Below are 27,908 nucleotides of genomic sequence, written 5' to 3' on the forward strand. Positions count from 1 at the left end.
ACAGAAGATTAATCAGCAACTATTGTGATGATTAACTGTGCGAGTCTGAAAACACTCATGAGTTACAGCTTCTCACACGTGAGGATTTACTGCTTTTCTCTTTGGGACGACGAACAGCCACCTCACCACCCTGAGCTTTGGCAACTAAAGATGACATTTTTCAGAGTTTTCTGTCATTTTATAGACCGATTTAATTAATTGGAAAAGTAATCTACTGATGAATCAATGATGCAAACAACAGTTTGTTTCCTATTCCCGACTTTGCCTCTTTTTTTTTTGCATTCTTGGAGGTCTCTGCCTGTCCTCATCACCATCTTCATCCTTGTTAAACCTCCTGAGTACCATCAGTAACTAACTGTGGTTTTCCAGGAGATGACTTTCAGCAGTCTGTGATGCTAATGTGTTCTTTCACTCAGCTGCATTCACATTTAATAATAACCTCAGTATGCTCGTCATGGCTAGGGAGAGACACACAACAGCACCAAAGCAAACAGCTGAACTCCAGTGCTTGTTGTGGTTTCACAGCACTGGAAGAATGTTCTGTTTATTCTGCTGTGATGTTGGAGGTAGAAGATACTTTTAGAGTTGAAATTTATTGCTTAGGTCGTATTCGATCATAAAAAGACTGTTGTACCTTGAATCCAATAAAAAAAACTGTGCAATAACAACTCATCTCTCTCACCTGATTTCTGTTGGTAGCAGCGCTGGGGATTGGACGGAGGTGCAGCTGAGGGATTAGAAAGACATGTTTAGTCCATGACCGCCATCTAATGGAGTGAGCCAGGAAAAACACACACATAATAGATGATGTTTTTCTACACTGGCTCTCCTACAGCATAACACATACATTATAATAACACATGAAGCTTGCTCAATTCACAAATCTTCTCCCTGAGGTTTCTCAATAATTATTTCTTATGAACGTTAATCATGCACAAACCACACTGATGCAGCGTTTTCACACAAATCAAAACTCTTTCATATTTGGGGATACAGAAAGATTAAAGTCATCTGAAAAAATGTAACTTCTATACAAATTAAAGCTGCAAGCAGCGTTGGAGGGCCCTCGCACCTTTGTGCATGTCGGGGTGTGCGGCGGCTTCGTCCTGTTGCCGGACTCCGACCCTTCCATGCAGCTCAGAATTTTCATGCATTTCAGACAGTGCATGAAGGAGTTACACGTCACTTCCTGTGTCCCCTATGTGGCGCTAGAGAACAGCCACTAATTGCATCCTATATTTCAGCATATGAAGTGTTGACTACACCATGAAAATTTCATGCAAATCAAATGATGATAGGCACAAAAGTCTTACTTCCTGTTGTCACTAGGTGGCGCAATGACTGTGGTCGCTAACTGGCATGTAGATGTGTTCAGGCCAGGAGTCTTATTAATTATGACAAGTTTAGAACAGATTGGATAATGTACACTGAAGATACAACAATTTCCTGTTTCATGGCGAACACAGCGTTGCCACGGTGACAACATTTGGGAAACCTCAAAAGCTTCATAAGTGAGCATCATCCATATCCTGTGAATGTTTGGACCAAATTTGAGGTGGCTGTGGTTAACCTGCTGAGAGAGAGACGTCTGAGAATGAAACATGCACTTCCTCCCACCACTATGTGCATGTCTTCATAGCCGGAGGAGTCATCAAACAGTATAGATGTGGTGAAGAAAGGACCTTGCAGAGTGGAGTTACTGCATTTTTAATGCTCACGGTGAAGGAACATTTTCGATCAAAATTCGCCGCGCCACCAAGGCAACGCCTTTTGATGAAAACTCACAGTTTTCACTACAGACCAACACGGTTCAAAGTTACCAATTTAAACCAGTCATTCCTGACGGGCATTAAAGACTGAACACTAGTTAGCAAGCAAAGAGGTTGAAATGGGCAACTAAAAGTGGCTGACATAGTCAAATAATAAAACAGCTCAAACTAATGGATAAACAGTCTGAAATCATTTCAAACTGCCAGAATTCTTCACAGAGCCGTGGCACAGGGCAGACGGGCTCTGGCTCGTGTGCTTGCTGCAAAAATGGCCAGATGTGGCTCCCTGGACATAAAAGAGCACAACGGGCAGGTACACACTTCACATTGTTTTTATTCATCCCAAATGACTCATGAAAAGTAAAGATGCATAAAGATATAATAAATGAAAATAAAAAAACTGTGAAAAAGAGAAAACTAGTGGAGGAACATTGATAAATAGTTAGTCCTAAAGGACACAAGGGGGCGCTGTGTCCTCAAAAATGCAAAACACCTGAACCCAAACTTCTACCTGCACTGTGGAATAAACTCCCTGAAAAGAATTGATTACATTTTGTACACATCTATAGAGTTATTGCTAAACTTTCCTGGCTGGTTGTGTCACGACCCTGCGACATTTCTTGGGTCGAGGAAATGACCAGTGTTGCCAACTCCTCAGTAAGGAAAGTAGCTATAATTACAACAATTTTTTGTATAGACGGTTTTAACTTGACAACATTAACAACCGATAACGACCAAAAAGAGACAATAGAAAAAACTGTCAATGGCAATGTGAGAAAATGATGGCAACTAGTCTGGCCCTAATTCAGGTTCAGTGTTTGGTTTTTTCAGACCCCCCTCCACACACACACGCTGTGCTGGCTCACAGTAAGAGCAGGTCATCTTCATTTTGGTCAAGGCTTTCTATGGCAGGTTCATCAACTGAGGGAGCTGACTTAAATGATTAAGCAGCTGATGTGCCAAAAAGCTGCAAAACATTATCAGGCAGCTTGTGCTCATAGCAAGCCTCAGCAGACAACTTCAGACCAAATCTGACATACAGGATGGAGTTAAGAGTCTGAAGTTTGCTTTTTACCACACTCATCTTGCTGAATAATCTCTCGACTTCAGCATTGGAGTGTGGCAAGGACAAGAAGACACAACAGCCATTGCAAGTTCCTGAAACTTGATATCAGCTGCATCCCTGAACTTCCCAATCTCACCCCAGAAGCCCACGCCATTGCTGGACAATCTTGTCTATCTCTGCAGGAGAGTAGCCAAGGAGCTTGGCTAATTTTTCTATTTCTCCCAGGCTCTTATTGTGCTTTAGAGTTTCCTCTACATTGAAAACTGACATGTACTGCAATGCTTCAATGTTGTCCGGCAGTCTCACCCTCAACTCATTAGTGAGGGAGATGGTGAAGGCTACACACCGCTTTCTGACATTGTTTTTCTCTTCAGGCGCAAGGTGGAGCTCAGCTGCCTTTGACTCAAGAAGGTAACCAAGGTACGGTTTGGGACTGATGTATCCATCAATTGGCTCTTTGAGTACATCAGTATTTGCCAGTGGATTCAGCACCCTGCTACTCACAGACTTTATCAGGCTAACCAAGCTGTCAAGAAGTTTAAGAGGATCTACCTGCTCTCCCTCAAAAGCCTTGATGGCCAACTGTACCTCATCCAGCGCTGACTTCAAAAAAGTCAGACACAAGATGTTTTGAGGATCACTGTATATGGAATAGGGGGCAGCATGGTGGTGCTGTGGTTAGCACTGTTGCCTCACAGCAAGAAGATTCTGGGTTCGAATACCGATTTGAACCTGGAATCTTTCTGTGTGGAGTTTTGCATGCTAGCGTGGGTTCTCTCCGGGTACTCCAGCTTCCTCCCACGATCCAAAAGACATGCAAGCTGGGTTAATTGGTTACTCTAAATTGCCTGTAGGTGTGAGTGTGAGAGTGGGTGTTTGTCTGTCTCTGTATGTAGCCCTGTGATTGGCTGGCGACCAGTTCAGGGTGTACCCCGCCTCTTGCCCGAAGTCAGCTGGGATTGGCTCCAGCTCCCCCGTGACCCTGATGGATAAGCGGTATAGATAATGGATGGATGGATGTACATGGAGTATAAAACCTCAGCCATGTAGCAGTGTTCACTGGACTTGGTGAATGTGAAATGCAGTTTAAGCACCTCCCACTGGTCCAAAATGCGTGAAACCGCTGGTTCAATGGAGAGCCAACGTATGGCACACACCTTGGTTATTTGTAAGGGTTTCTCCCCACAGTTGATGCTCTCATATATGGCTTTGTAGGCCTCCCTGCGCTTTGGAGACACTGAAAACCAGTTCTAAGTCTCCCGTACAAAGTACTCCACACTACGGGGGATGGTGTCATTGGAAGCATGACTTACAGCAAGCTGCAGAGAGTGACACACACAGCGAATAAGAACCAGATCTTTGAGGCTATACTCCTCCTTCAGCACTTTATGGAGCCCATTGTTAATCCCCGTCATGACGGAGGCATTGTCAGTCCCTGTCCCCAGGAGTTTTTCTTTTTTAAGACAACACTTCTCCAGGAAAGCCTCAACAGCTCGGGCTATAGATCTGGCATCTCCTCCCTCCAACTCAACAAGCCCCAGAAATGTTGAGACAATTGTGTGTTTGGTGTCACTAAAGTACCTCATCACAGCCCCCAGGTACTTAGAAACACTTCCATCTGTGGACTCATCGAGGAGGAGGCTGAAACGCTGGTCACCCACATCTGCAACCAACTTTCTGAGAAAGTATGGTGCTAGAACACCATTAATCATTTCTGTGCACTTTGTACTGTGCATTTTGAAGTGAGTAGCAGCAGTGGAGTCTGAGAAAGCAGCTTCACACGCTTCCCCAGTGTGACTACATGAGCGGCTGTGGGTCAGTGGTAGAGTGGGTCGTCCCTCAATCAGACAGTCGGGGGTTCGATCGCCAGCTCCTATGGGTCAACATGACAGCATGGAACAGTGTTCAGCAATAGCTAGTGGCTTCAGTCAGTTTTTTACTCATTAATGGCAGCTTGCTTTGGGTGGAACTGTTGTAAGGCTTTGTCTTTTGAGTATGTTTTTGAGTTGTCATGTGTTTTTTTTATATCACAAAGTTTGGCGTATAAATCAGCCTTACAATACAGGCAGTATGCCCGTGTATCGTCTCCAATAAACAGCTTCAACCAGCCTTTGAATTCAGGGTTTGATTCCCACTCCTTTCTCTATTTTTGAGCGTACACTTTAGACCAGGGGTGTCCAAACTTTTTTCACTGAGGGCCACATACAGAAAAACATACAAAGGGCTGGGCCACTCACTAGAAGTGAGCTATATTGCTAACTTTAATCCACTAGAGGTGATGTATATCTCCTCACCTCTAGTGGATTAAAGTTGGCAAAATCAATCAAATGTAGGTAAATTCTGCTTGATAACTGAATATGATTCAAGAAAAAAACAGCCTTTCCATTAGTGGGCTTTCATTTATTAGTTGTGGTACAAGCTGGTGTTTGCCTTGTAGGCTCTTGTTCAGGTGATCAGTGAGATCCACTAAAAATGCCAACCAGAGAGGGTCACTGAGCTCATGAAGAGGTCGGTCCTTCTTTCTTCAAAACTGGTCGATTTCTGATCTCAGGGAATAAAACCGCTGCAACCACTCAGGGAATTAAACCGCTGTGCTCGAATTAACAGCCTTACCTCCACTTTCTTGCCCCTCGGCAGACACCGTAGAGGCCATTCCTTTGCGCTCCCCTGTCCCGGTTGGAGCCCCATCCATCATACCTCCACACAGCTCGTCCCATTTAAGTCCCATCATGCCAACTGCATCTGGCACAGCTTCAAAAACATCCTCACCCGCCATGGTGCTCTTTAGACTGCTAAGATCAAGCAGCTCCTCCGTAATGCAAAAGTTATCGCCGTTAAAGGGGAGTTCTTCCTGACACTGTTGCTCAATATAATATCTGATGCTGCTCATGTGGGGATTCTTGAATCCTTAATGTTGAATTCCTGAATCGTTGGGTCTCTCTCTTAGTAAAGAGTTTGGTCTAGACCTGCTCTTTATGTAAAGCGTCTTGAGATAGGTAAATTATGCTTGATAATTGAATATGATTAAAGAAAAAAAACAGCCTACATCACATCTTTCGATTAGTGGGCTTTCAAAAAGGGTTGGCAGCTCATTCTCAAAACAGCAGGCTCAGATTGCTTCTCAGTCAGGATGGTGATCCCCTTCACAGCCCTGGGTAAAAGGGGAAAAACATGGGGGAAAGGGTATGGTTATATTTCAGGCTTGTTATGCAAATAAGTTATTGGGCTTGTTAACACATCAACTAACGTTTGTCATCAACTTTAACTGACTGAATTTATTAAGTAATTGGGCCTATTAACACATGCATATTGTGTAACTCACCTATAATGGGAACAGCGTTGCACTCAGTGGGAGAGGTGATGCTGCGCTTTGGACTGAAGGATGGCTGGCAGGTCAGGAGTAAATTTGGTGGTTGAGATGCGAAGGACATCACAAAGATGGCTGTCTGTCATTTTGGTTCTCAATTTGCTTTTGTTCAGATTTAACAGAGAAAAAGTTTGCTCACTTATGTATGTTGAGCCGAACAGACTCATCATTCTTTTTGCGTGGTGTCTCATTAGAGGAAACTTGGCCTTTTCCAAGCTCCGGTAGAAGTCAGGTAGAGAGAGAAGCTGATGTCGACTCTTCAGAGAATCATCACACTGCATTTCGATAAGTTCTAATTGCAGACTCTCTTCCACTTCTTCTGCATCCATCAGGAAGGGACTGGAGAACAGCTTGATTTCTTTCTCAATGATAGAAAAATCTTGGAAGCGCTGGCTGAATTCTGTCATGAGAGATGTGATCACAGACACATATTTCCCCTTTTTAGCAGAAAGGTTGGCCTTTGGAAAAGCACATTTGATTTCGGACAGCGTGGGGAAGTGCGCAACATTGAAGTTGTGTAGTTGCGTCTCAAAGAGACGGAGCTTCACACAGAACGCTTTCATATGCGCATAAAGTTGTGGTACAAGCTGGTCTTTGCCTTGTAGGCTCTTGTCCAGCATGTTAAGATGATCAGTAAGATCAACTAAAAATGCTAGGTCTGCCAACCAGAGAGGGTCACTCAGCTCATGAAGAGGTCGGTCCTTCTCTCTTAAAAACTGGTCGATTTCTGACCTAAGTACGGTGGCCGGGAGGTGCAAAACAATTTTACAATACGAGAAACACTTTTACAAAGCTGGAGACAAATTTACATTTTAGAAAACATTTTTACAAATCAGAAAACAAAATTACATTGCCATAACACATTGACAAGTCCTGAGACAAATTTACATTTGAGAAAACAAATTTACAAGACGTGAAACACTTTTACAAACGCCTAGACAAATTTACAAGTGACGAAACACTTTTACAAGCGGCTGAAACTAATTTACAAGTAACTTTTTCAACCGGAAAGGGAATGTACCGCGTTAATCGGCTCACATGTTCGCCACAAAGCGGGCAAAAGACCGCTTGACTGCCGTCCATCGTGGGTTGCCATGAACTCCTTATCACTTTCGGTTCTACTCGATAGTTGGTACATTCCCTTTCCGGTTGAAAAAGTTACTTGTAAATTTGTTTCGGACGCTTGTAAAAGTGTTTCGTCACTTGTAAATTTGTCTCGGCATTTGTAAAAGTGTTTCACGTCTTGTAAATTTGTTTTCTCAAATGTAAATTTGTCTCAGAACTTGTAAATGTGTTATGGCAATGTAATTTTGTTTTCTGATTTGTAAAAATGTTTCTCGTATTGTAAAATTGTTTTGCACCTCGCGGCCACCGTACCCCTCAGGGAATAAAACCGCTGCAGTACAGAGCCACGACTTAGCCAGCGCACATCAGAATGGTAAAGTAGGTCCCCGTATTCATCACATCGCCAAGCTGTACTGTCTTGGCACAGAGGGCTTCTTGGTGGATGATACAATGCATTTTAACAGCCTTACCTCCACTTTCTTTCACCTTGGCACATAGGCTACCATAGAGGCCATTCCTTTGCGCTCGCCTGTCATAGCTGGAGCCCCATCCGTCGTAACTCCACACAGCTTGTCCCATCATGTCAATTGCATCTGACACAGTTTCAAAAATATCCTCACCCGTTGTTGTGCTCTTTAGACTCCTAAGATCAAGCAGCTCCTCCGTAATGCAAAAGCTATCGTCAATAGCTGTGCTGTGTCTGTGGCATCTATGCCATCGAATAAAAATCAAAAGCACAAGCTTTATCTGACACTTGGTGTTTTAGGTTAGCTGACAAATCTTCGATCCGCCGCACAACTGTGTTTCTGGACATGCTGACGTTGTTGAATTCCTGCACTTTTTCCTGGCGCATAATTCCTGCGACTTTAGTAAGGCACTGTTTTATAAAGTCGCCATCTGAGAAAGGTTTCCCGTGTCGGGCAATGAGTTGGGCCACCTCGTAGCTGGCCACTGTAGCATTTTCTTGTGTTTTACTAGCACTGAAAAAATACTGTTGTTGAGCTAGCAGGCTAGCTGTCAGTTGCTTAACCTTCTGTTCGCGCTCAGCGGACGTGTAGGACGTGTAGCTCTGATGTTTGCTTTCAAAGTGTCGTCGCACATTATATTGTTTCATCACTGCAACAGTCTCATTGCAAATCAAGCATACACACTTCCCCTTGATTTCTATGAAGAAATATTCCTTTTCCCACTGCGTCTGAAATTTTCTACAGTCACTTGCTATCTTCCGTTTCTTTAGTTCTGCCATTTTTGGTCACCTGTAGCAACGTTTTTCTTCGATTACTCATTTTACAGAGAAGCTGCCTCGTTCAAGACAGTCACTCCACCTAGTGGTGAGACTAAGAAGTACAATACAGTCGAGCGCAAGTTTCATGTGTGGGCCATATTCCATTACATGTTTAGAAATTCCTGCGGGCCAATGAAAATTGGACCACGGGCCGCAGTTGGCCGTAGTTTGGACACCCCTGGTTTACATTTTGTATTACCTTGTCAAGTGCCTTCATCATGTAAAGTGTTAATTGTTAACACAAAAAATGTCATTTCTTTCAGGATGGGAACAGACAACCCCTCCCTCCCCTGCACATCGGAGGAGCACCTGTGGAAGTGGTCTCCAGCTTGTACCTGGGGGTACATCTGACCAAGGACCTCACCTGGAGCTGCAACACCTCCCACCTGGTCAGGAAGGCCCACCAGCATCTCTACTTCCTCAGGAAGCTGCGGCGCACCGGACTGGTGAGCTCAGTCCTGAGAAGCTTCTACCAATGTGCGGTGGAGAGCATCCTCTGCACCAGCATGACTGTGTGGCACGGCAGCTGCTCTGCTGCAGACAGGAAGGCTCTGCAGAGGGTGGTGAAGGCTTCAACAGAGGACTGTGGGGAGCGGCCTACCCACCACTACAGGCATTTACACTAGCAGATGCAAGAATAGGGCCATCTACATCATAAAAGACCCCACCCACCCCGCACACACTCTCTTCGACCCTCTCCCCTCGGGCAGGTGGCTGCGGAGCATCCGGAGCAAGACCACCAGGCTGAGGAACAGCTTCTTTCCAGAAGCTGTTAGACTGCTGAACTCTGGTGGTGCTCTGTAGATCCCACGCCCCCACCCCACACACCTACCTGCACCAAGTACTTCTATTTTCTATATTTTATTTGTTATTTGATATTTATCTTGGCTTAAAACGGGACCTGAGATTTCGTACCTCCCCATGTGTAAACGTGTGTTGGTATGACAAATACAGTTCCCTGAATCCTTGAATCCTTGAAATGTCAGTAATCACCATTAATGTCAAAATATTTTATTTGTCGTCACAAATAGTTACTGAAGTTTAACAGCAAGTTTAAAAATGTATCTCAACAATGTAAATGTAAAGGGAATTAAATGAGAGAAAAGTCATCAGTGCAAATATCCACTTTTTTATTTCATACATCAAATGTGTGCAGCCTTGTTCAACATGAAGGTGATACTGCTCTAACTTCTGATCACTTATTGATTGATTCTTTTTCCTTTCATGCTTCAGGTGGGCTGGTGTTCACTGCTGAGGAGCCGAGGAAGAGTCTTCAGGTTCGTCCAAATCCTCCTTTTTATTCATCGGCATCCTACAGTTTTCCACTTTCCAGCGTTGCTGCTGACTGTAAACACAACTTGTATAAAATGTAATTGTTGTACGATTTTCTCCTACTTGCAGATGTGCAACTGAAGCAACAACGCGTTTGAAGAAGAGGAGCGTTCTGCAGCCACTGAGGGAACATGTGCTCTGTACTGAAGCTCTCAGGTAGGAGATTTGTTGTCAGTGTTACCAGCAGCTCTGTTAAATGCAGACGGAACATTGAAAACACGCAGGATATTTTCAACGTATTGATTTCTTGCTTAAGAAAAAGACTTAATGGCTCAAATGGTTGTGTAGTTTATTTCCTGAGTGTGGTTGCTGCCTGGACCCTCTCCCCATCGACTGTTGTGTGTTTTAAAGCTGAACAGCGCCATGGTTCACGCCTTGTAGAGCATCTGCAGCAGCAGCAGCAGCCCCGGTTGGATGTCCATAGCACCCCGACACCTCGAGCACATTCCCATGAGAGTGGATGAGGAGAGCACCGTGTCCTCCAGCTGGAGTTTTAATGTGAAACTGACGACATGCAGAACAAGGTGGGGCCCACAGGGAGCTATTTTAGCATCTTGTTCATTGTTTATTTCTACTAATACTGACTTGATAGATATAATCATTTATTGTTGGAGCTAGTTTGTGATCCCATTACGTGATTAAGATCAATTACTTTGTTATTTAAGTGTCCTCATCAGCTGTTTATCTTGCTGAGCTGTTCCTCAGGCTGGAGTTTGTACTTGTTCTTTTAAACCAGTTTCTTGTTCTCACTGCTCAGTCCTGACAAGAAACAGTCAACAGTCAGGATTTAATCTCTTCACCTCAGACTTTTAGCCATCAGTCCATCTAACTCCTCAGTTAGTTTGCTCTGGTTGTGAATTGTTGAACGCTGTCGCCTGTGGGATGGATTCTCTCTCAATCATCAGTAAGAAGGGCAGATTTGCTTTTGGTAGTGGATGATAAGAGGCACATTAGAACATGCACAATACTAATATACAATACTAATACAATACTCTAATACTTTGATCTACCTGTTGGTTTCAGGTCTTTAATGTTGCCTCTTATCATCTGCTACCAAAAGCAAATGATGATGGAAAGAGAATCCATCTCACAGGCCACAGCTTTCAACAATTCACTAACAGATGAAATATTGAACCCACAACCAGATGAAGACCAGGAGTTTTCACAAAAGCAGCAACTTAGGCTGGGACAGGGATGTAGTGTAATGTCAGCAAGATAGACTGATGGCTAAAAGTCTGAGGTGAAGAGATTAAATCCTGACTGTTTCTTTTCACGACTGAGCGGTGAGAACAAGAAACTGGTTTAAAAGAACAAGTACAAAGGAGTGAGGAACAGCTCAGGAACACAGTCACATGACTTCACCTGTAGCTCAGTGAGATAAGGTGCTGACTCAGTACCCTAAGGAGAGAGGTCTGAATCCCGGCTTGGACATTGTCCCTCCTTTCCTGCCAGTACGTGTTGGAAAAGAAGCACAATTGTTGAATTCCCCAGTGTTCACCAAGTCTGGTAGAAGGGGTTATGCAGAAAATTTTACTGAAAACCCACAAAAGCACTTAGAAAAATTTTTAGGCTGCGATTTTGCTCATTATTATGCACTTGATTTAGAGGGAAAAATATTACTAAGTGTTTTAGCCCACTTTGAGGCTCCAACCAGGTACTTTTGTCTAAGTATTTTCTACCTGCTTACAGTTCCAATGTGGGCATTTTTTAGGGTTAAACTCACCTTGTAATAAATCACTAAAGAGGGTTCACAAATGATCAGTTTCACATTACACTGAATCCATGACCAGTAAAACACAGGATTCTGCTCCAAAATAAAATTGGGTCAGCAGAAGGTCGGGGTTCGATCCCTAGCTCCTATGGGTCAGCATGGCTTCAGTGTGTGAATGAGGAGGTCATGTAAAGGTGCTATAGACCATTTGGCCATAGGTGGATCCACAGCTTTGCCTTCTGGCTCAGCTCCCTTTTCATCAGTGCAGTTAAGCCAATGCAAAATCACTCAGAATAAAAGACATAGGAAACAAGATTTAGACAAAACCTCTTTATTTAAGACACAGTGACGGTGCTGCTTCGCTCACTGACATCCAGCAGGAACATGGAAGACAATGATGAAGACCTCAATACAAATGTCAGAGGAGCTGCTGGTCTACTTTTACCTCAAATCAGTTTGACAATTATCTGCAAACTCTTTCCATAAAGAGCAGCAGCATAAGTAAAAAAAAAACCCCAACTTGCACTACATTTTATGTCTTTATGTAGAAATCAGTGCTAAACTGAGGCTCTCATACAAACACAGTTCTGTTTGGCTCCACGGCTGATTCAGGTTCTCCTGCTGCATCCTGGGAAAACACAAAAACAGCTTTTAATCAAAGAGTGACCAGACAGAAGGTTAAACTTGTGATCTGTTCATGGATCCTTTGGAAATTGTTCTTTTCATTTTAAATAAAGTTTGACGTGACGACATCCTGTGTTCATATTTACTGATTCCTCAACTCTTCCCACCAGACACCTGGATACTTTTATTTTAGATTCTCCCTTTACAAACAAGCACCAATAGAGATAATTATCTACTGCAAGAATTCACAAATCTTCAATGTTTATTGTGCTCCAATTCCAACATTTAGTGACATTAACATTATGGAACTGTTTTCTACCTGTGGACCAACAAGCAGTTCAGGAAGAAATCAGAGTTTGATGTGGATGAAAATGATTAGTTTGCTCTGTGAGGAGAAAATAAAAGCTCACATTTCATGTCTAAACACATCCACCTGATGTAGGTAAAGTTGAGCGTTTTTACCACAAGCTGTTGTGTACAGGTTCTTCAGCCCAGAGGAGACGCCACCTGCAACGGAAAGATATTCACAATAAAGCTACAGCTCTTTACTCAAGTAAAAAGGAAATAAGTGACATTATTATAGATGAAGTTGGCCTAGCCAGCGTGTTAGCCACTGATTAGCCACATGGTGAAACTGATCAGTGATTATTGACCCTGCAGTCCAGTCATTAGCAGCAAACTCACTGCAGACACTTACTAATTAAACAGGACATTAAAATTAACATTACACTAAGTCTGAGCTTTTGCTCACCTGTCTCCTTTCTCCCTCTGAAACAGCTGCGAGGATCCATGAGGAACTTCTGGAGGTTCTAGTGCAAACACAGAGAACATTAGAACCATCAGTGTTCATTACAACAGTAATCTGGTACATTTGTTCCCAAACAGGTTCACCAGCCACAATGAAACCACCAATATACCCAAAAATCACAGAGTAAAACTGTTGTGCCCTTATTAGCATATACATATATATATTAGCATATATCCGCCTCAAACAGCAGTAAAATGTAGCAGCTGTGCACGTTAGCTAGCGTTACCTAATTAGCTAACAACTGACCACTGATTTGTTTGTGATTGTTCGGCCATTCAGCCTCAGACTGACCTCATTAACCAAAGCCAACTCTGCGTCTCCATGATGTTTTCCTCCTCTCGCCCTCCAAAGACTTTATGAAGGAGAAGTAAAACTTCCGATTCTTGGTAGCTGAACAGAAGAGCTGACTGCGTAGGGAGCGCTGCATCTTCAGACTTTTATTGTGATGGACACACCATGCGGCCAATCACATGCGAGAACAGAGTAGGATCATACCATTATGTGAAAGTAGGAAGGGAGACACTCTGAAGACAGCTAGTGAGGTGGTACAGTCCACAGAGAGACGGGGAGCTGGATTTAAATGCAAGTGGGTCGGGAAAGAGTGAACACTTGACTTTTAGTTCAAGAAATGAGCGAAAACCGTAAAAGAAGCAGCATCTGGCATTTATTTATTTCATTTGTTTGCTGTGGTTCTGAGTTCAGTTGTTCATTCAAAGGTTTTATTAAAATATTAAACAATAGTAACTGTGTATTTTTTTTGTAACGAAATTGTTCTCATTGTTCCAGGAATCATTCCAGCCGTGTCATAAACACTGATTTATTGTATATTGATGGATATAAGAATAAATGCACAATGTAAACATACAAGAATTATGACAACTGAGAGACAACTGCTCTCCAGAAACCTCACAAGGATCTTTGCTTCTTACATACCACTGCCAATGACCACATATATTAATACAATGTTCATAGTCTGCACATTATCACACAACTTTCTGAGACTCCACTGATGGAACATTTACGGTTATGGTAACATTTACCATTCATTACTATCACCTTTCCTTGTACACATTTCTTACATTGGCTACAATAAATATCCAGAAAATGTGGAGTGGACATATGGACCAGCATAAAGTCCTGCAGCCTGGTCAGATGGCAGCTGCACATGCACAGAGTCTCCTTGTTGTAACGGGAGTCCAGCGCTCCTGGATGCCTGATCCAGCAAGCCCTGTTTGTGTTCATCATATGTGTACATTACTGGCTCATTGATCTTCATCAGGGCCACCCACACATTACCTCCTTTGCAGTGGACATGGTAAGCAAAATAGTAGATCCCTGGTACGCTACAGGTGAAAATGCCAGTTTGTGGATTGTAGTCCTGGTTGCCGTTGTGCAGGAGTTTGTCAAAGATGACAAGAGAGCCCACAGGAGGGAAGGGATCTGCGAGGTGTTGCCACGATGACAGCATTTGACAAAACCTCAAGAGCTTCATAACTTTGTATCATCCGCATCTTGGGAATGTTTGAAATAGAATAAAATAGATAAAGAGAAAGTCACAGTGCAGAGCAAGATACTATGAATTTTACCTAATAAAAGGTGGCAGCAAACAGAAGTCTTCAGCCTACAAAAAGAAGAAGTTGGAGCAGACCTCCAGTTTACCAGATATGTGCTGCCTCTTTGTGTTTAGTTTTGAGTCTGGGGACAGAACGCAGACCTGTCCCACACCATCTGAGAAATGCATTTTGGCCCTAAACCATTAGGTTCTTCATAAACAAACAATAGTATTTCAATTTACAATTGAAATACTATTACAATTATACTATTATATTACAATTTATTTCTTTGACAAACAGGGTGGGGGTGGGGGTGGGGGTGGAATGCTCTGATTCACTCTCCTTGTCTTACTAAGGTCCGATCAGCTGTAAAGACATCTGACAACAGTAGCGGAGTCTACTGAAGATAAACGCATGGACAAGGTTTTCTGAGTCCTGCTGAGACACAAGTCCTCTAATTCCTGATTCATTCTTAAAGTGATAGTAGGCCGATTTTGAATTTGTCTTAATGTGGCTGTTGGAACTGTAGGTCCATGACTACGTTGAGATTTCTGGATATGGGACCTGGTGATATCCTTATATAAAAGTGTGTGTCGTCTGCATAATTGTGATAAGATACTTTGTTTTCCATAATCTGCACTAGTGGGAGCATGTAGATGTTGAGCAGAGAATGGAGCTGTGGGGGACTCCACATGTCCACGCTGTATGCTCAGATGTCTAATTGGCATTCGACACCAAATGGTACAATGATGCTTCTGATTCAGTTCGTTCAAATGATCTAATCAACAAAAGGGTGTATTCTTAGTGTGCTTTTAACATTTTAACATTGACGTTTGTATATTCCCAAACTACTGCTCATTGAGGAAGACAGAAAAAAAACAAAAAACAAAAAAAAACAGCAGGTTATAGTGCCTAGTATTTTATTTTCCTGAAGACAAATTTCATACAATAAAACATTCCATCACAATCCAAATGAAAGTCCACCTTAAGAGGATTCGCTTACTGTGTAAACCCGTGATCTTGGTTTTAACATTTATTGTCATAACCAATTCTCGTCCCAAAGCTGGAGACCAGAAAACCATAATCTGATATTAGAAAATAACTGTGTATAATTATAAAATAACAGGTTGTTTATGGCTTTCCTCTCTGTGCAGCCTAGAGGGTTTATATTGGGTCCATCATTACTAAACCATTCAGCGTTGAATGAGCAGCTCCTGAATTTGCCTCTTAATCACATTACGGGCTTTGTTTCTCGTTTCAAGCTTTGGATGAGAGCGTGACTCAGGTGAGACACGGATCACAGGATTAAATAGAAAGCGACTTCCACTTAAGTCCCAAAATGTCCCACACATCAGGTACGCAAACATCATCCATGAATACAAAAACCAGCAAAATATTCTAGTAGCCACGGTCTCTAAATAACAAAGTTTAAACGTGATGAGAAAAGAAACCAAGTTATACTCATGTAATGCTTTAGTAATTGTTAGTTGGCTATTGAAACGACATGATAGCATGGTTAATTTATATTACACCACTTCCCAACACCTTTGCCGACCTAACGCTGAGACGACTACGTAGCATGAGAGTGCAGACAGTTACTGGGCATGCACTTGTTACCTGTAGAATATGCAGTTATTGAAGCAGACGCTGCAGCTGTCCTCGCTATTCATCCTGCTGCCCTTGTCCCATCTAACAACAGCATGGTTCGACCCTATAAATACTGTTTCTGTTTGAGGTAAAGTGACTGCTTTAGCAGTTCAGACAGACTTTCTTTTAGCCCTGCCACAGAAGGAAACCATTGCATAATAAAAACTAGGGAAGCAGTAACAAAGAGAGCCTTTTCTCCATAGGACTATACATGTACACATTATAATCTCTTTTTTACAATACGGAGCCATCCATAGCTGCTGTCACAGTCCCCCATCTGTAATAGCACTTTCTGAGAAAGAATTTACAGCATCGTCCATCATCTGCCATCAGAGCCTGAGGTGATTCTGTCATCAGTCCCTGTCATCCCCACACATCCTACAGGACCTTTTATATTGCTTTAATATTTTCAGCAAATCACCATCTGCAAGGTCGCATAGTCCTCAATTACATTAAAATAATCTAGTGGTGTCACAACATCAACAGATAATGGATATGGTGCATGATCACCAAACTGCTAGAACACAGCGATGAAGGCTTTTTATCCCTTTACCTGGCTGGTAATGCAAGTAGGATTTGTTTCTAATTTGACTGGAATCACCATCATCATCATCCTCACCGTAACATTATCACATCTGGCACACAAGGGCCACGTGTGTAGACTGAAGGCGATTTTCAGTCATCATGTCTGCTTTGTGTCTCTGCAGTCAGAGTAAAAAGGTGACAGCTTTGTCAAAAGCAAAAGCCCCAAAGCCTGAATGAAACATGCACGTGATGCATCCTCCTGAGGTCTGTGCAGCTCAATCCGTCACAACCACACTGGAGACAACAGCCCTCAGCCTTTGGAGCCACTCTGACGAGCACGTCAGGGTTTCTATTCATAGTTCCTGTTATGTTTTAAGTTTCTGTGTGTGTTAATGTGTGGCTAGTGGCAGTGGAAGAGATGGAAAATCATTTACAGTCTCAGCAAATCATTTTGACTCACCAAATATCAGCAGTGCCATAAAAGAACATGTGGTTGTGGATTTTTCCAAAAAGATGAGATGGGCACTAATAAAAAAAGACCATTACATGACCATTCTTTTTTCCAATTTGTACATACTTAACACTATTATATACCATAGAAATATATAAATATTATAAAATGTCTCTTGTTTTAAGATGAGCAAGCATAGGCATGCTACTTGACTCCAAGCTCTATTTCTGCTCTAGTCATAAAATCAGTACATTGAAGGGTACAGAAGGTTTTAGCAACTTTGTGTAGGCGCTCGTGTAAAAAACCTGAACAGGAAGTCAGACATTGGCTATTTACTGTATGATATGCATATTATTGAAATTTAGTACTGCTCAATGTGGCTATGTGGCAAAGAGGTGAAAATAAAAATCGATGGGGCTGAATTTGACTGTGCAACAGTCATATGTGAATCTAAGTGAGGCCAGTCTGGTAAGGGATACTTCCCTTTTCACAATTTATTGTCTGTTCTGAACACACTCCCTCCGCTGTCAGGAGAGTTCTCGTCTATCGTGAAGGGTAAACCATACTGCTGCGGGACGGTTGAGTGATGAGTGTGTGCAGGAGGGGCGGCCATCACGATGTTGGGGCATTCTGGTTCTGGTATATGGATGCCTTGTCTTTCAAGAGGTCCAGACATAGATGACAGCTCCAGCTCCCTGAGAACCAAAATAAAACAGAAGAATTTTCAAGCCTTATATCAGGCTGTCCGGCAATGTGTGTTTGATTCATGTATTACGAGCTTGGCTCGGTGCAAGACTTATGGTGCAGGTATTCTTCTCTCCTTCCCTGAGCCTTAAAACGTCTGAAAAGCCAAAAATATCCCACCTATTTTTAGCTTTTCAAACTACATAGCCCTACTTCTTTATCCTGGTCTCCAAGGTCAATTACTGCTACACTTTTCACAGTTTTGACATCTTCCACTAGTAGAGCACATGCGGTGAACTTACCCTCTGGAGGTTCAGACATGGGTGGGTTGAGACAATACATGTGATAGCCTCTATCACAGTCGTCACAGAAAAGGAGCTGATCCTGGGAGAGATCGGACGACAAGAAAACGTCACACATCAGACTTCAGCCCTCTGCGAAAACTACAATACAAACAATATCTGCAAGTAAGTAAACTCACGTCGTTCTCTGAGGTGCCGCACATGTTGCAACACTTGCACTCTATGCACTGCCAGCGATACGTCTTCACGGCGGCCATCATTACAGGAGTGAACTGCAGGCAGGAGGGGTGGCCTGCGTGTAGAACAACGTTTATCACTTCACTTCAAAGATCCAAACAGCTTCTCTAGCTTCTCTATTCCAGCCTACTGTCTCCAACCCACCTGAGCGTCCACAGTCGGAGCAGGACACCAGCTCTTCTGACTGACCAGTCTTGTGATTGGTTTTGGAGTCTCCAAGGCAGAAATCACAGTAATTATTAGGCAGTGCGAGACCATCTGGGCCTTTCTTGGGAGCTGAGAAACAACATGAAAAACGCCCAGAGAGCATCAGTGTTCCGTTTCCCAACAATGAACCCAGCAATCTGATGGTGAAATCTGACAGCACTGAATGATCGCTTACTTTTAGGTTCATCGGGCAGCGGCAGCGCAGGCTCGCTAGTCTCCATCTCTTCCTTCTCCTCACCCTCCTCCTCCGCCAGGTGGGAGTGGGCGTAGTGGTAACTCAAGCCAGGACGGTTCTTGTAGCGCTTCCCACAGACTGCCACCAAAACCAGAAAGCACAATGTGTATGAAAACAAGAAACACATTAGTGAAGCCCATGTCACTAGCTCTTTTTGCTGCCATCATGGTACTTTTACTTCTGACCAAAAGAGACAACCAGTAATACTTCTTTTCAGTAATACTACAAGATATTTTCTTTAGTGGGTGTCTTTCATGATGATACAAGGACTTTATAGGGCTTTTTTTTTTTTCAAAGAATTTAATGAGTCCAACAGTAACAAGGAAAGCTATATACTCTCCTGCTTAAAACTCTTTAATACACTTAAGTGGCTCTGATGTGGCGCAGTGATGATGTGTATGAGACAGCAGTAAAATCACACAAGTACCCTCCTCATCTCTGTGATACCCTGCTCTCTGCTTAAAGGCTGGCTCGCCACTGCGACATGATATATTGGCAATCAAATTAGACTGAAGGATAAAAAATAGTGGAGTTTGGGAATATGAAAAACATGCAACGAAGCAATGACATGCATCGTCCCAACCTCATAGCTGGGGATGTATTTAAGCACAGCGTTAACACAACATCTCAGCCACTGTAAGCACCACACATCTGCAGTTAGTAAATGAGATGATGAATAACTGCAGAGGTGTGACAAAGGTTTTCACTTCCTCAATCTAAGACAAGTACTACCTCTGCAGTGTTTGACATTCACAAAGTCACACTTAACTGGCTCACTTCACATCATCCATGTATTTGTTTCAAAATTACATTTGAATGCGTATGACCTCTGTGGATTGACACTCTGGCTCTACACTGGCCTGAATATCAACGTTGCTGAGTTGAATTTACAGTGTATCCTAATAATCAGTGGGATTGTGTGACGAGGATTTTCTGACTTTAGAGAGGACAAAGATGCCACTGTGCGCAGCCGTTGTCACAGGGGGTGTGTGAGGTTTGTCATAAGATAACATCCAAAGACAAAGTACTTCTTCTTTCACTTCCACGCTTTCTCTCATTTTCATTTCCTCAAAGGCTAACCACCTTTTTCTTCAACTGTCATCTATAAAGGAGTGTCTGCTCTTTACGACTGCTAGCGAGGCCGCTACAGAGACAGCTAATGACGTGACAAATGCAGCGGCGGAAAGATTTGAAAAATACTCCTCAAAAAGGTCAAACAGGCTTCAAACTAACTCAAAACCAAAGCAGCACTTTACTCTAAAACATGGAGCGTGGAATGAGACTTTAGAGGGTGCAGAGGAGGTGAAGAGAAAAATAAAGCAAGGGGGGAAAAAAAACAGTCAAATTGCACACATTAAGTAACGAGACAAAAGACAAAGAACAGAGAGACAAACAGCTGCAAGGTCCAGCTTCTAGCTTATCTAAACCTGTGGGAAGTTCATGGCCAGATTGAGGGGAAAATAATTACTTTCATGGGCCAAAGCTCTTTTGTAGGCTGACACAACTTATATATGTTGGCAGTTTACAGACTAGAGTTCAATTGGGGTGTATAATAGCACGGTCTTGACCTTTTCTCAATCTGGTTGAATTATATAACTATACAAGTAAATTGTGCAGTGCAAAACAAAACATTTAGCCAATGAACTGAACTACACAAAGAGCAAAACTACTTGGTACCACAGACAGAAAATAAACAGACAGTGAAGACAAAAGACAGGGCAGGCTGGAGTAAAAAGATATGAGAGAAATATACCTCTTTCAGAAGGTTTTGAAATATGCTTTTGTTTGATAGTGTCTGAAAGAGAGAAGAGAAGGAGAAGGGAGAGCACAGACAGAGACTCAGAGAAATAGGCTCATAGACCGACAGAGGATCAGTCAGTCGGCGCCGCCCTACTGAGAACTGCAGCTGAAAGTGAAAATGCTTCACAAAAGAGGAAAAAAAAAAAACACATCAAGCAGAGCAGATACGTAGTCTGACAACAACAAAGAGGTGGAAGGAACATCTCCCCCCCCTGCACATGGAAAGATTTGAAATGCAAGTTAAAGAAGTATATGATGTCATAATGACAAATAATAATAAAAATACAGCTGAGGCTAGACTAGCTTTATAAATATCAGATTTAGAAAGTCTTAACAAAGAGCGGAGAGAGGATGGAATACTAAGAGAAAGAAGAGACGATGAGAAGGAAGGCAGTAAATAATGAGGACTCGGGCAAAGTCATGCTTGAATAGATTCTGAACATTACAGCAACATTACATCTGCAGTGACCCTCTGCTCAGACCCGAGGTCACGTGTGCTATGCTCCCCCATCAGGACTCACTGTCACAGGCGTATGGCTTGTCTCTGTCCTCCAGTGCTGCTGTGTCCACCTTCTTCTTGTTACTGCCCACTCCTCGACCCTGAGAACATTATTGCAGTCAACAGACAGCCTGGGGGACACACACGCAGAGCTAGGGCAGGCTTTAGAGAAAGTGCATTTTTGTATACTCGGCCGTTATTTACCTTCCCCTTCCCTTTGCCTCTTCTCTTAGGCGTGTCTTCCTCATAGTCCTCATCGTCCAGGTCGTCCAGGAAGTCGTCTGGCTCAAGGATTCTCTACGTTGAAGCAATGGCAAAGTGAGAAACGCTGGCAAATAATTGGAAACTAAAATAATATCCTTTGTTCCTCATGCTGAAAACAAGAACCTTTCTAATCCGAGTGGCGGGGTTCAGGCCTCCGGTGTAGTCGCTCTGGTTCGAGTCCTCCTCAGACCCTCGGAGCTCGGAGGTCGTCCGTTTTTCCAAAGAGTCGCCCTTCAGCAGGGCCTCCAGGCTGCTGCCATCCGCTGATAACAAAGCGTCCTTCTTCAGTGATAAATCTATCTCTGTGAATAAAACACAAATAAGGCAAGGCACAAGCACAAAAGCGACACACTTTGAAGAATCTTTTACCAGAAAATGAAGAAAACATGATAGCTTCTCTTTTCAGACTGTCTGAGACACATGCTGATACATACAACGGCCCTTACAGGTATAAATAAAGTTCTTCTGAATCAAACTAAACTGAATTCAAATGCCCTTTCAGGCTTTGTCATGAAGGTTCATGTGGTAAAACGGAGATTGAGCCGAGCTGAATGCTGCAGTACCTGTCTTGACAGGAGGGAAGATAAGTCGGGGGTCCTCTGGAGGATGAGATCGCCGTTTCTTCCTCCACCTCCTGGATGGGTAGGTGTAGAGCTGCCCTGGAGCCATGCCTGAGGGACGACAGAACAGATCCATCTACAGAACACTGAACGTATTTTAATACAGAACCTGTCAGCTTTTTCAGAAATCTGTGCTTCAATTTCCTCAAAATGGCCTTTACTTTGAATCATTGAAAAAAGTTTGTTGTATGTGTCTATGTAGTCCATTTTCATAACATGCTGCATTTGTCTCTTCTTTGCATGATGTCAAAGTGTTTTTTAGCTCTTTCAAGAGTTCTACAAAAAACATGTAAAAGAGAGGACGGCATTACGAACGATGCCAACGAGCCAGTTTCGGCTACAGTGAAGCTCAAAGGCACCATCATTGAAATTCTGTACCCATTGTTTCCCAGTCATCTAATTTGATAATTCTCTAAGAAATACTTTTGAAGTGTGATCATTTTCAAACTTAAAACTTATGTTCCTGAACAGTTCCTTGACCATAAACACTGGATTTGTAGAAATTTCCAAAAAAAAAAAAAAAAAAACCAGCAGGGAACATTCTGACAAATGCACCTGAATAAACTAGAATTAAAATCATGAAGGGAGGCTTGCAGTGCTTCATGTCCTGCGTCTCACCTGGTCCCCTGTGTCTCTTCTCCATCCAAATGTAGCAGTTGCTCTGAGCCACGCCGGTCTGAGAGTCGAGGAACGGCATCCGGACACTCCTCTCGGCACAGAGCCTGGCATTGTAGTTATGACATTGTTCCATGGCATCTCTGTAGTACTGCTCCCCCAACCTGACAACAAAACCAGAGCCTCACACTGGTTATTCCGTCTATTATGGTTAAAAGACAAAAATCAGCAGGTGTGGCCATTTCAAAGGCAGTGTAGTCCTACTTAAAGCTTCAGAACGTCTCTGTTAGTCTGGTTTAAAGCTTGTCACCTTTCTCTGGCTGTGCCACTTTAGAAAAACACTCACTCACTCACTAGACAATGTCTTTGTACTTCAGACTAAATCATTAGTGTGAGTGCAACAGCAGGTGCTCTTTTGTTGGCACATCAACAACAAAGGGCTTAGCAGTCAGCACAGTCACAAGTGCACTGTGTTTTTGTCATCCATGCACTCCAACAGTGATGCGTGCTTATTCCCCGTGAAGAAAGCTGAAGGCTGCATCTCCTCCAGGTGAAACACTCACTGCTTCTTCAAAGCCCTGACTGGCAAGGACAAGAGTGAGTACAAACACACAGTGGTGTCGTGCAACAGCTGCAACTATTCAGGCTGCAAGACACTATGCTGCATGTGTACTGTGTAGCTGTGTAGAGGTTTAGAACTTAACGTCCTTTCATTACTTGGACCAAAATATTAATTCGGTATGATCCGTCTGTGTTGAATACCTGCTGCTTTTTGTCAAGACCACACTGAAAACAAGAGGGTATTTACATGTAAAACAGTCCCAAAGAGTGATACTTAGTCACTAATAAATATACTATAACCAACCAGACATGTTTGTGAATATTTCAAATCCATGAATATTATTTTCTACATTATTTTTTTTACTATTAGTTGCTACTTCCGCCATCAGGACTATTCTGAGATCTAGTTTTAAGTTCTTAGACAACAGTGAATTAATGAGTTGGATCAAAGCCATACAACCATTAGAGAAGGTGTAAAAGTTAGAGGAAACTTGTTTATCTGGCAGCTAAGTTTCATGCTAACTGAGGGCTCAGCCACCTGGACACCTGCGGAAGGTGAAGACGGCGGAAATGGAGGCACGTTTTTACCAACTTATCACGGACCTCTGAAAACTTTACACCTCCACAGAGTTACTGTATACGAATAAGAGACGTGTTAGCTACGGAGGCTGCCACCCTGATGTCTCCGCATGCAGGGAGAGCTCCTGAAGGCCAGTCTTTCATTCATTCTGCACTAGTTGTCCGGTCAGCACAGCTCTCCAGCCTGCGCTAGCAGCGTTGGCCACAGTTACTCTCTTTAGCTTGTTAGCCACCTAGCTGCTGTACTTAACTGGCGTTAGCACCGCGGTAGCTGTCAGGCTAAGAAACACACAACAAGTCACCTTTACATCTCCGTAACGACATTTCTAGTTAAATTAACGAGCGTTTTGTCACTCAGAGTGGTGTTTGGCGTTTCAGAAACGCCTTCTGTGTGTCTGCTAACTTACACTTCCATTCCAGGATGTGAACACACCGACACGACGCTCCGACGGCGCAGGCTAACCTCTCTCTGTAAGTCAGAGCAAATGTTGCTAAGCTAGCTAGCGGCTCGCTCAGCCACTGTGTGATCACACAGCCGACACAGTGCGACTGCGGCGTGTGTGTCAGCTGGCCAGATGTGAGGAGAGGTGTGTAGAAAAGTCCAACACTTACAGTTTGACAACATTCTCAACAACAGCTGCCATCTTGCTTCAACACACGGGGAAAGTGGCCGCGGGTGATGTTTGCCCTCCGCCTGGACTTGTAGGCAGACAGGCAGGAGCGTGAGGTGCAGCGCCCCCTACTGGTGCTGTCAGGTACTCTGGAACAGCCAAAATACCATCTACATGTGCTGGATCAAAGACCAAGAGAGTCAACAAATAATGCATTATTGTGTCCTACTTCTCCTCCATGACTCTGTTGTAGCACCAGCCATTCTATATGGAGGGGTCCGCTGGGGGAGCAGCAGCACAGCTGTGGACTGGAAGGCCAGCTCTGTCCCCCCTCGACCCGGTGGAGGTGGTGGGAGAGAGGAGGGTGATGGCAAAGCTATCGTCCGTGAGACAGAACCACCCCCACCCCATGAAGGACACACTGAGAGCTCCTTCAGCGACACACTCCTCCACCCTCAGTGTGTGAAGGAGCGATCTCGCAGGTCCTTCCTCCCACCAGCTGTCAGACTTTACAACCAGCACTGCTCCCAGTACACCACACTGCACCAAAACTGACAATAACGGCACTATAATGTTCACCAACTGTGCAATATATTTATTTATCTCTTTACCTCACTTCACAATGTGCAATTTAATTTCTCCCCCGTTCTTTTGTCACATTCCCCCTATGTATATCATATTGTTTCTGTTTTCATACTCCCTCTGTCTTAGCTGTACATATATTTTTCATATCTCCTCCTGTCTGCGGTGACATGAATTGCTCTTTCTGTATGAATTATACAATATATCTGACTTAATCTGACTGGATTTAACGTGTGCCGCCTGTATGATATGTATCCTGATATTTTTATCTATTTTTGCCCATTCCCTAGAGCGATGCTTTGCCCCATATTCAGGAGAATCAGACAGTGTTGTCCGGCTGTGCTCTCACTGGTCTGGTCTGAGAGGGGACCGACTCTCAGCCACCCGAGTGATTGATACGTTTGTGTTTATATTTATTCGTTTGCTCTGCTTTGTGATGGTTATTTGACCATGCCCGACAAAGATCTTTGTTAGATTGAAACGTTGCATTGAAATAAATTACCGGGAGCTTATCAGCACAGTGTGCTGATCCTTTGTCTGTTAATTGTCAGATATTTTATCATGCAAAGCTGCAAGTCTTAGTTCAACAATTATTTCCATAGAAATGTTAGTCAGCAGCTCTTGTGCATGTAGGATAAATTATCACTTCATATTAAATCCTTAAGTAATAATAATACACTTTGAAAAAGTACATTTTGTTTTATTTATATATATATATATTATACTATACCCATACTGAACAATAATATAGTGCATATTTTATTCTATTCTATTTTATATTTCAGCACTATACTACATGTTATATAACTACATTTCGCTTACGACTACATCCTTCATTCCACACTATATTATATTATATAATGTTAATATATTACACAGACTTTCTATTACACCTGTATACTAATCCAGAGAAAAACTGGCTACCACTGCTTAATCATACGTTAGTCTGCCGTACTCTGGTCATATTAACTTGTTGACTCTGCTGCTATTAATCACAACACAATCACTTTACCTTGTTATTTTCTCTCCAAATGCTCCGGTGTAGTTTGTATTCTTTGTTTTTAAATGCCACACATTGCTAGTTATGGTTAGTTATCTAAAAAGTTTCACTATGAATTTTAACATTAAGACTTACTGTAACTCCATTTAAATACTTTTCATCTGTTGACTTTTCTCATCCTGTATTTAAATGCTATTTGTTTAAACAGGCCAACTTTAACTGCTTCAAATATGTGGAGGAGATGTTCCCTCAGTGTTAACTTGCTGGCTCATTATTTTTCGGAGGTCTTTGACCACCATCCTCGTCCTCAGTTTCCAGCACAGAGATTATAACCGCTGTGATGAAACGGAGGCTCAGGTTTCTCACTGAAGATTCGCTCTGCTCATTAGATGATGACATCCTTCCACTGATTCCTCATAAACCTACAGTCTATGTTACTCATTACTCGATCATCCTTGACCTCATTTGCTGCAGTTGCATCATTAATTCATTCTTAATGACAGCGCTGCAGCAGCCATCTCCCCTACATCCTCTACACCCATACTGCATGAGCTATATTTCACATCTGGGTTACTGTATGTGAACACACATATTTAGCTCCTATCAAGAATATTTCAGGTTTGTTATTTTCAGATTACGAAACACTCTGATCAACTGTAGCTGACATTTTGTCTCATGAATTCATGAGCCACAACAGATGTACTGACGGGTGAGAAATTAAAGAAGGAAAAACTGTCAGAGAAGAGGACTGTGTCAGACCAGCTTCAGCACTCCTCGGCAATGTGTCAGGATATCTGCTGGAGAAATGAGACATCACTCCTCCGAAAGATATTTCCCCATCTGGTGTTTTGATGAAGCAAAGAGGGAGGCGAATCGAGCCTGCTGAGCATTTGTATGCTTGTAGTTAACGGCTTAATTGTATAAAGAATCTGCATTTATTCAGATTTTGCCCTGAACTGCTTTACTGAATCTACAAATAGCATGCATAACGGTAAACTGAGGTGATGATCAATAAGCCCAACATGATTTCAGTGGTGTTTCTTTTCAAGTGGAACAACTGCTTTTATATTAATATAATTAGAAATTAAATCCTAATACTATGTTTATTATTCTGTCCTTGGTCATTAGTGCTATTTGGAGCTTGGGGCTTATAATATTCTCTTATTTTTAGATTATTTGTTTGGTATTTTTTTGCTTTATTAGTAAGGGACAGTGAAGAGGCATACAGGAACTGGGGGAGAGAGAAAAGGAGTGCGACATGTTTTCTGGAAAATGCTACAAATAACAAAACACTTTACCGTGAAATCCTGATCACTGATGTCTCACCGAGCTATAGTGAGACACAGAAGTAAGGAAAAGGTGTGTCAACTGACCAGAATTCAAACTTTTTCTCTCTTGTGCACCCAATAAAATGAAAGCAGGAAGCTGGAATCTATTTTTTATTATTAATAAACCCCCCAACAATACCACGTTTTGGATTAAACCATGTTTTATTATTCCTAATATTAGATGTAGATACACAAGTCAACAAACATTATTTTTGATTTGTAATGAAAATGCTCCACAGCACACTGACATCGTGTGGAAGGGTCTGGTATTACAGACACGTACCTGAAAATGGACAGCAGTTATAATTTTTGCAATAAGTTGCATTAGTAACAGTAGTAGTAATAGTAACAACAGTAGCAATAATGTAATAATAGCAATTAATAATAGTAGTGGTATTAACAACTCTGAATTACAGAGGAAGGAACAGACATTCGTCAAAAGTAATGAGAAATGAAGGTAAGGTGGACAGGCTTATCAAATGCTGCAAGACAGACCACTGGATGAAAAAATACAAGCTCCCACTAGACAGCAAATATCCTGCCTTCTTCTAAAAAAAGGAAGCTCAAATTGTCACCAGTCT

The 27,908-nt window shown here is 42.6% G+C and overlaps 1 protein-coding gene across 2 annotated transcripts; it reads right to left on the reverse strand.

Moving 5' to 3' along the window:
• Positions 1 to 15,483: 15,483 nt before the first annotated feature.
• dpf2 (double PHD fingers 2) lies at positions 15,484 to 24,494 on the reverse strand. 2 transcript variants are annotated; one of them, XM_070843407.1, is made up of 12 exons: positions 24,419 to 24,494; positions 22,670 to 22,830; positions 21,995 to 22,102; positions 21,555 to 21,733; positions 21,372 to 21,464; positions 21,190 to 21,268; positions 20,622 to 20,663; positions 18,809 to 18,946; positions 18,571 to 18,702; positions 18,369 to 18,481; positions 18,190 to 18,271; positions 15,484 to 17,898 (listed from the first exon to the last, which is right to left on the reverse strand). In XM_070843407.1, exons 1-12 carry the CDS (start codon positions 24,448 to 24,450, stop codon positions 17,816 to 17,818), a joined length of 1,242 nt encoding a protein of 413 aa, XP_070699508.1. In that variant the 5' UTR covers positions 24,451 to 24,494; the 3' UTR covers positions 15,484 to 17,815. The 2 variants fall into 2 exon arrangements, with proteins under 2 accessions (XP_070699508.1, XP_070699509.1); XM_070843408.1 differs by lacking the exon at positions 20,622 to 20,663.
• Between the last annotated feature and the right edge of the window lie 3,414 nt (positions 24,495 to 27,908).

This window comes from Pempheris klunzingeri, chromosome 14 (genome assembly GCF_042242105.1).
Source record: "Pempheris klunzingeri isolate RE-2024b chromosome 14, fPemKlu1.hap1, whole genome shotgun sequence".
NCBI classification, from domain to species: domain Eukaryota; kingdom Metazoa; phylum Chordata; class Actinopteri; order Acropomatiformes; family Pempheridae; genus Pempheris; species Pempheris klunzingeri.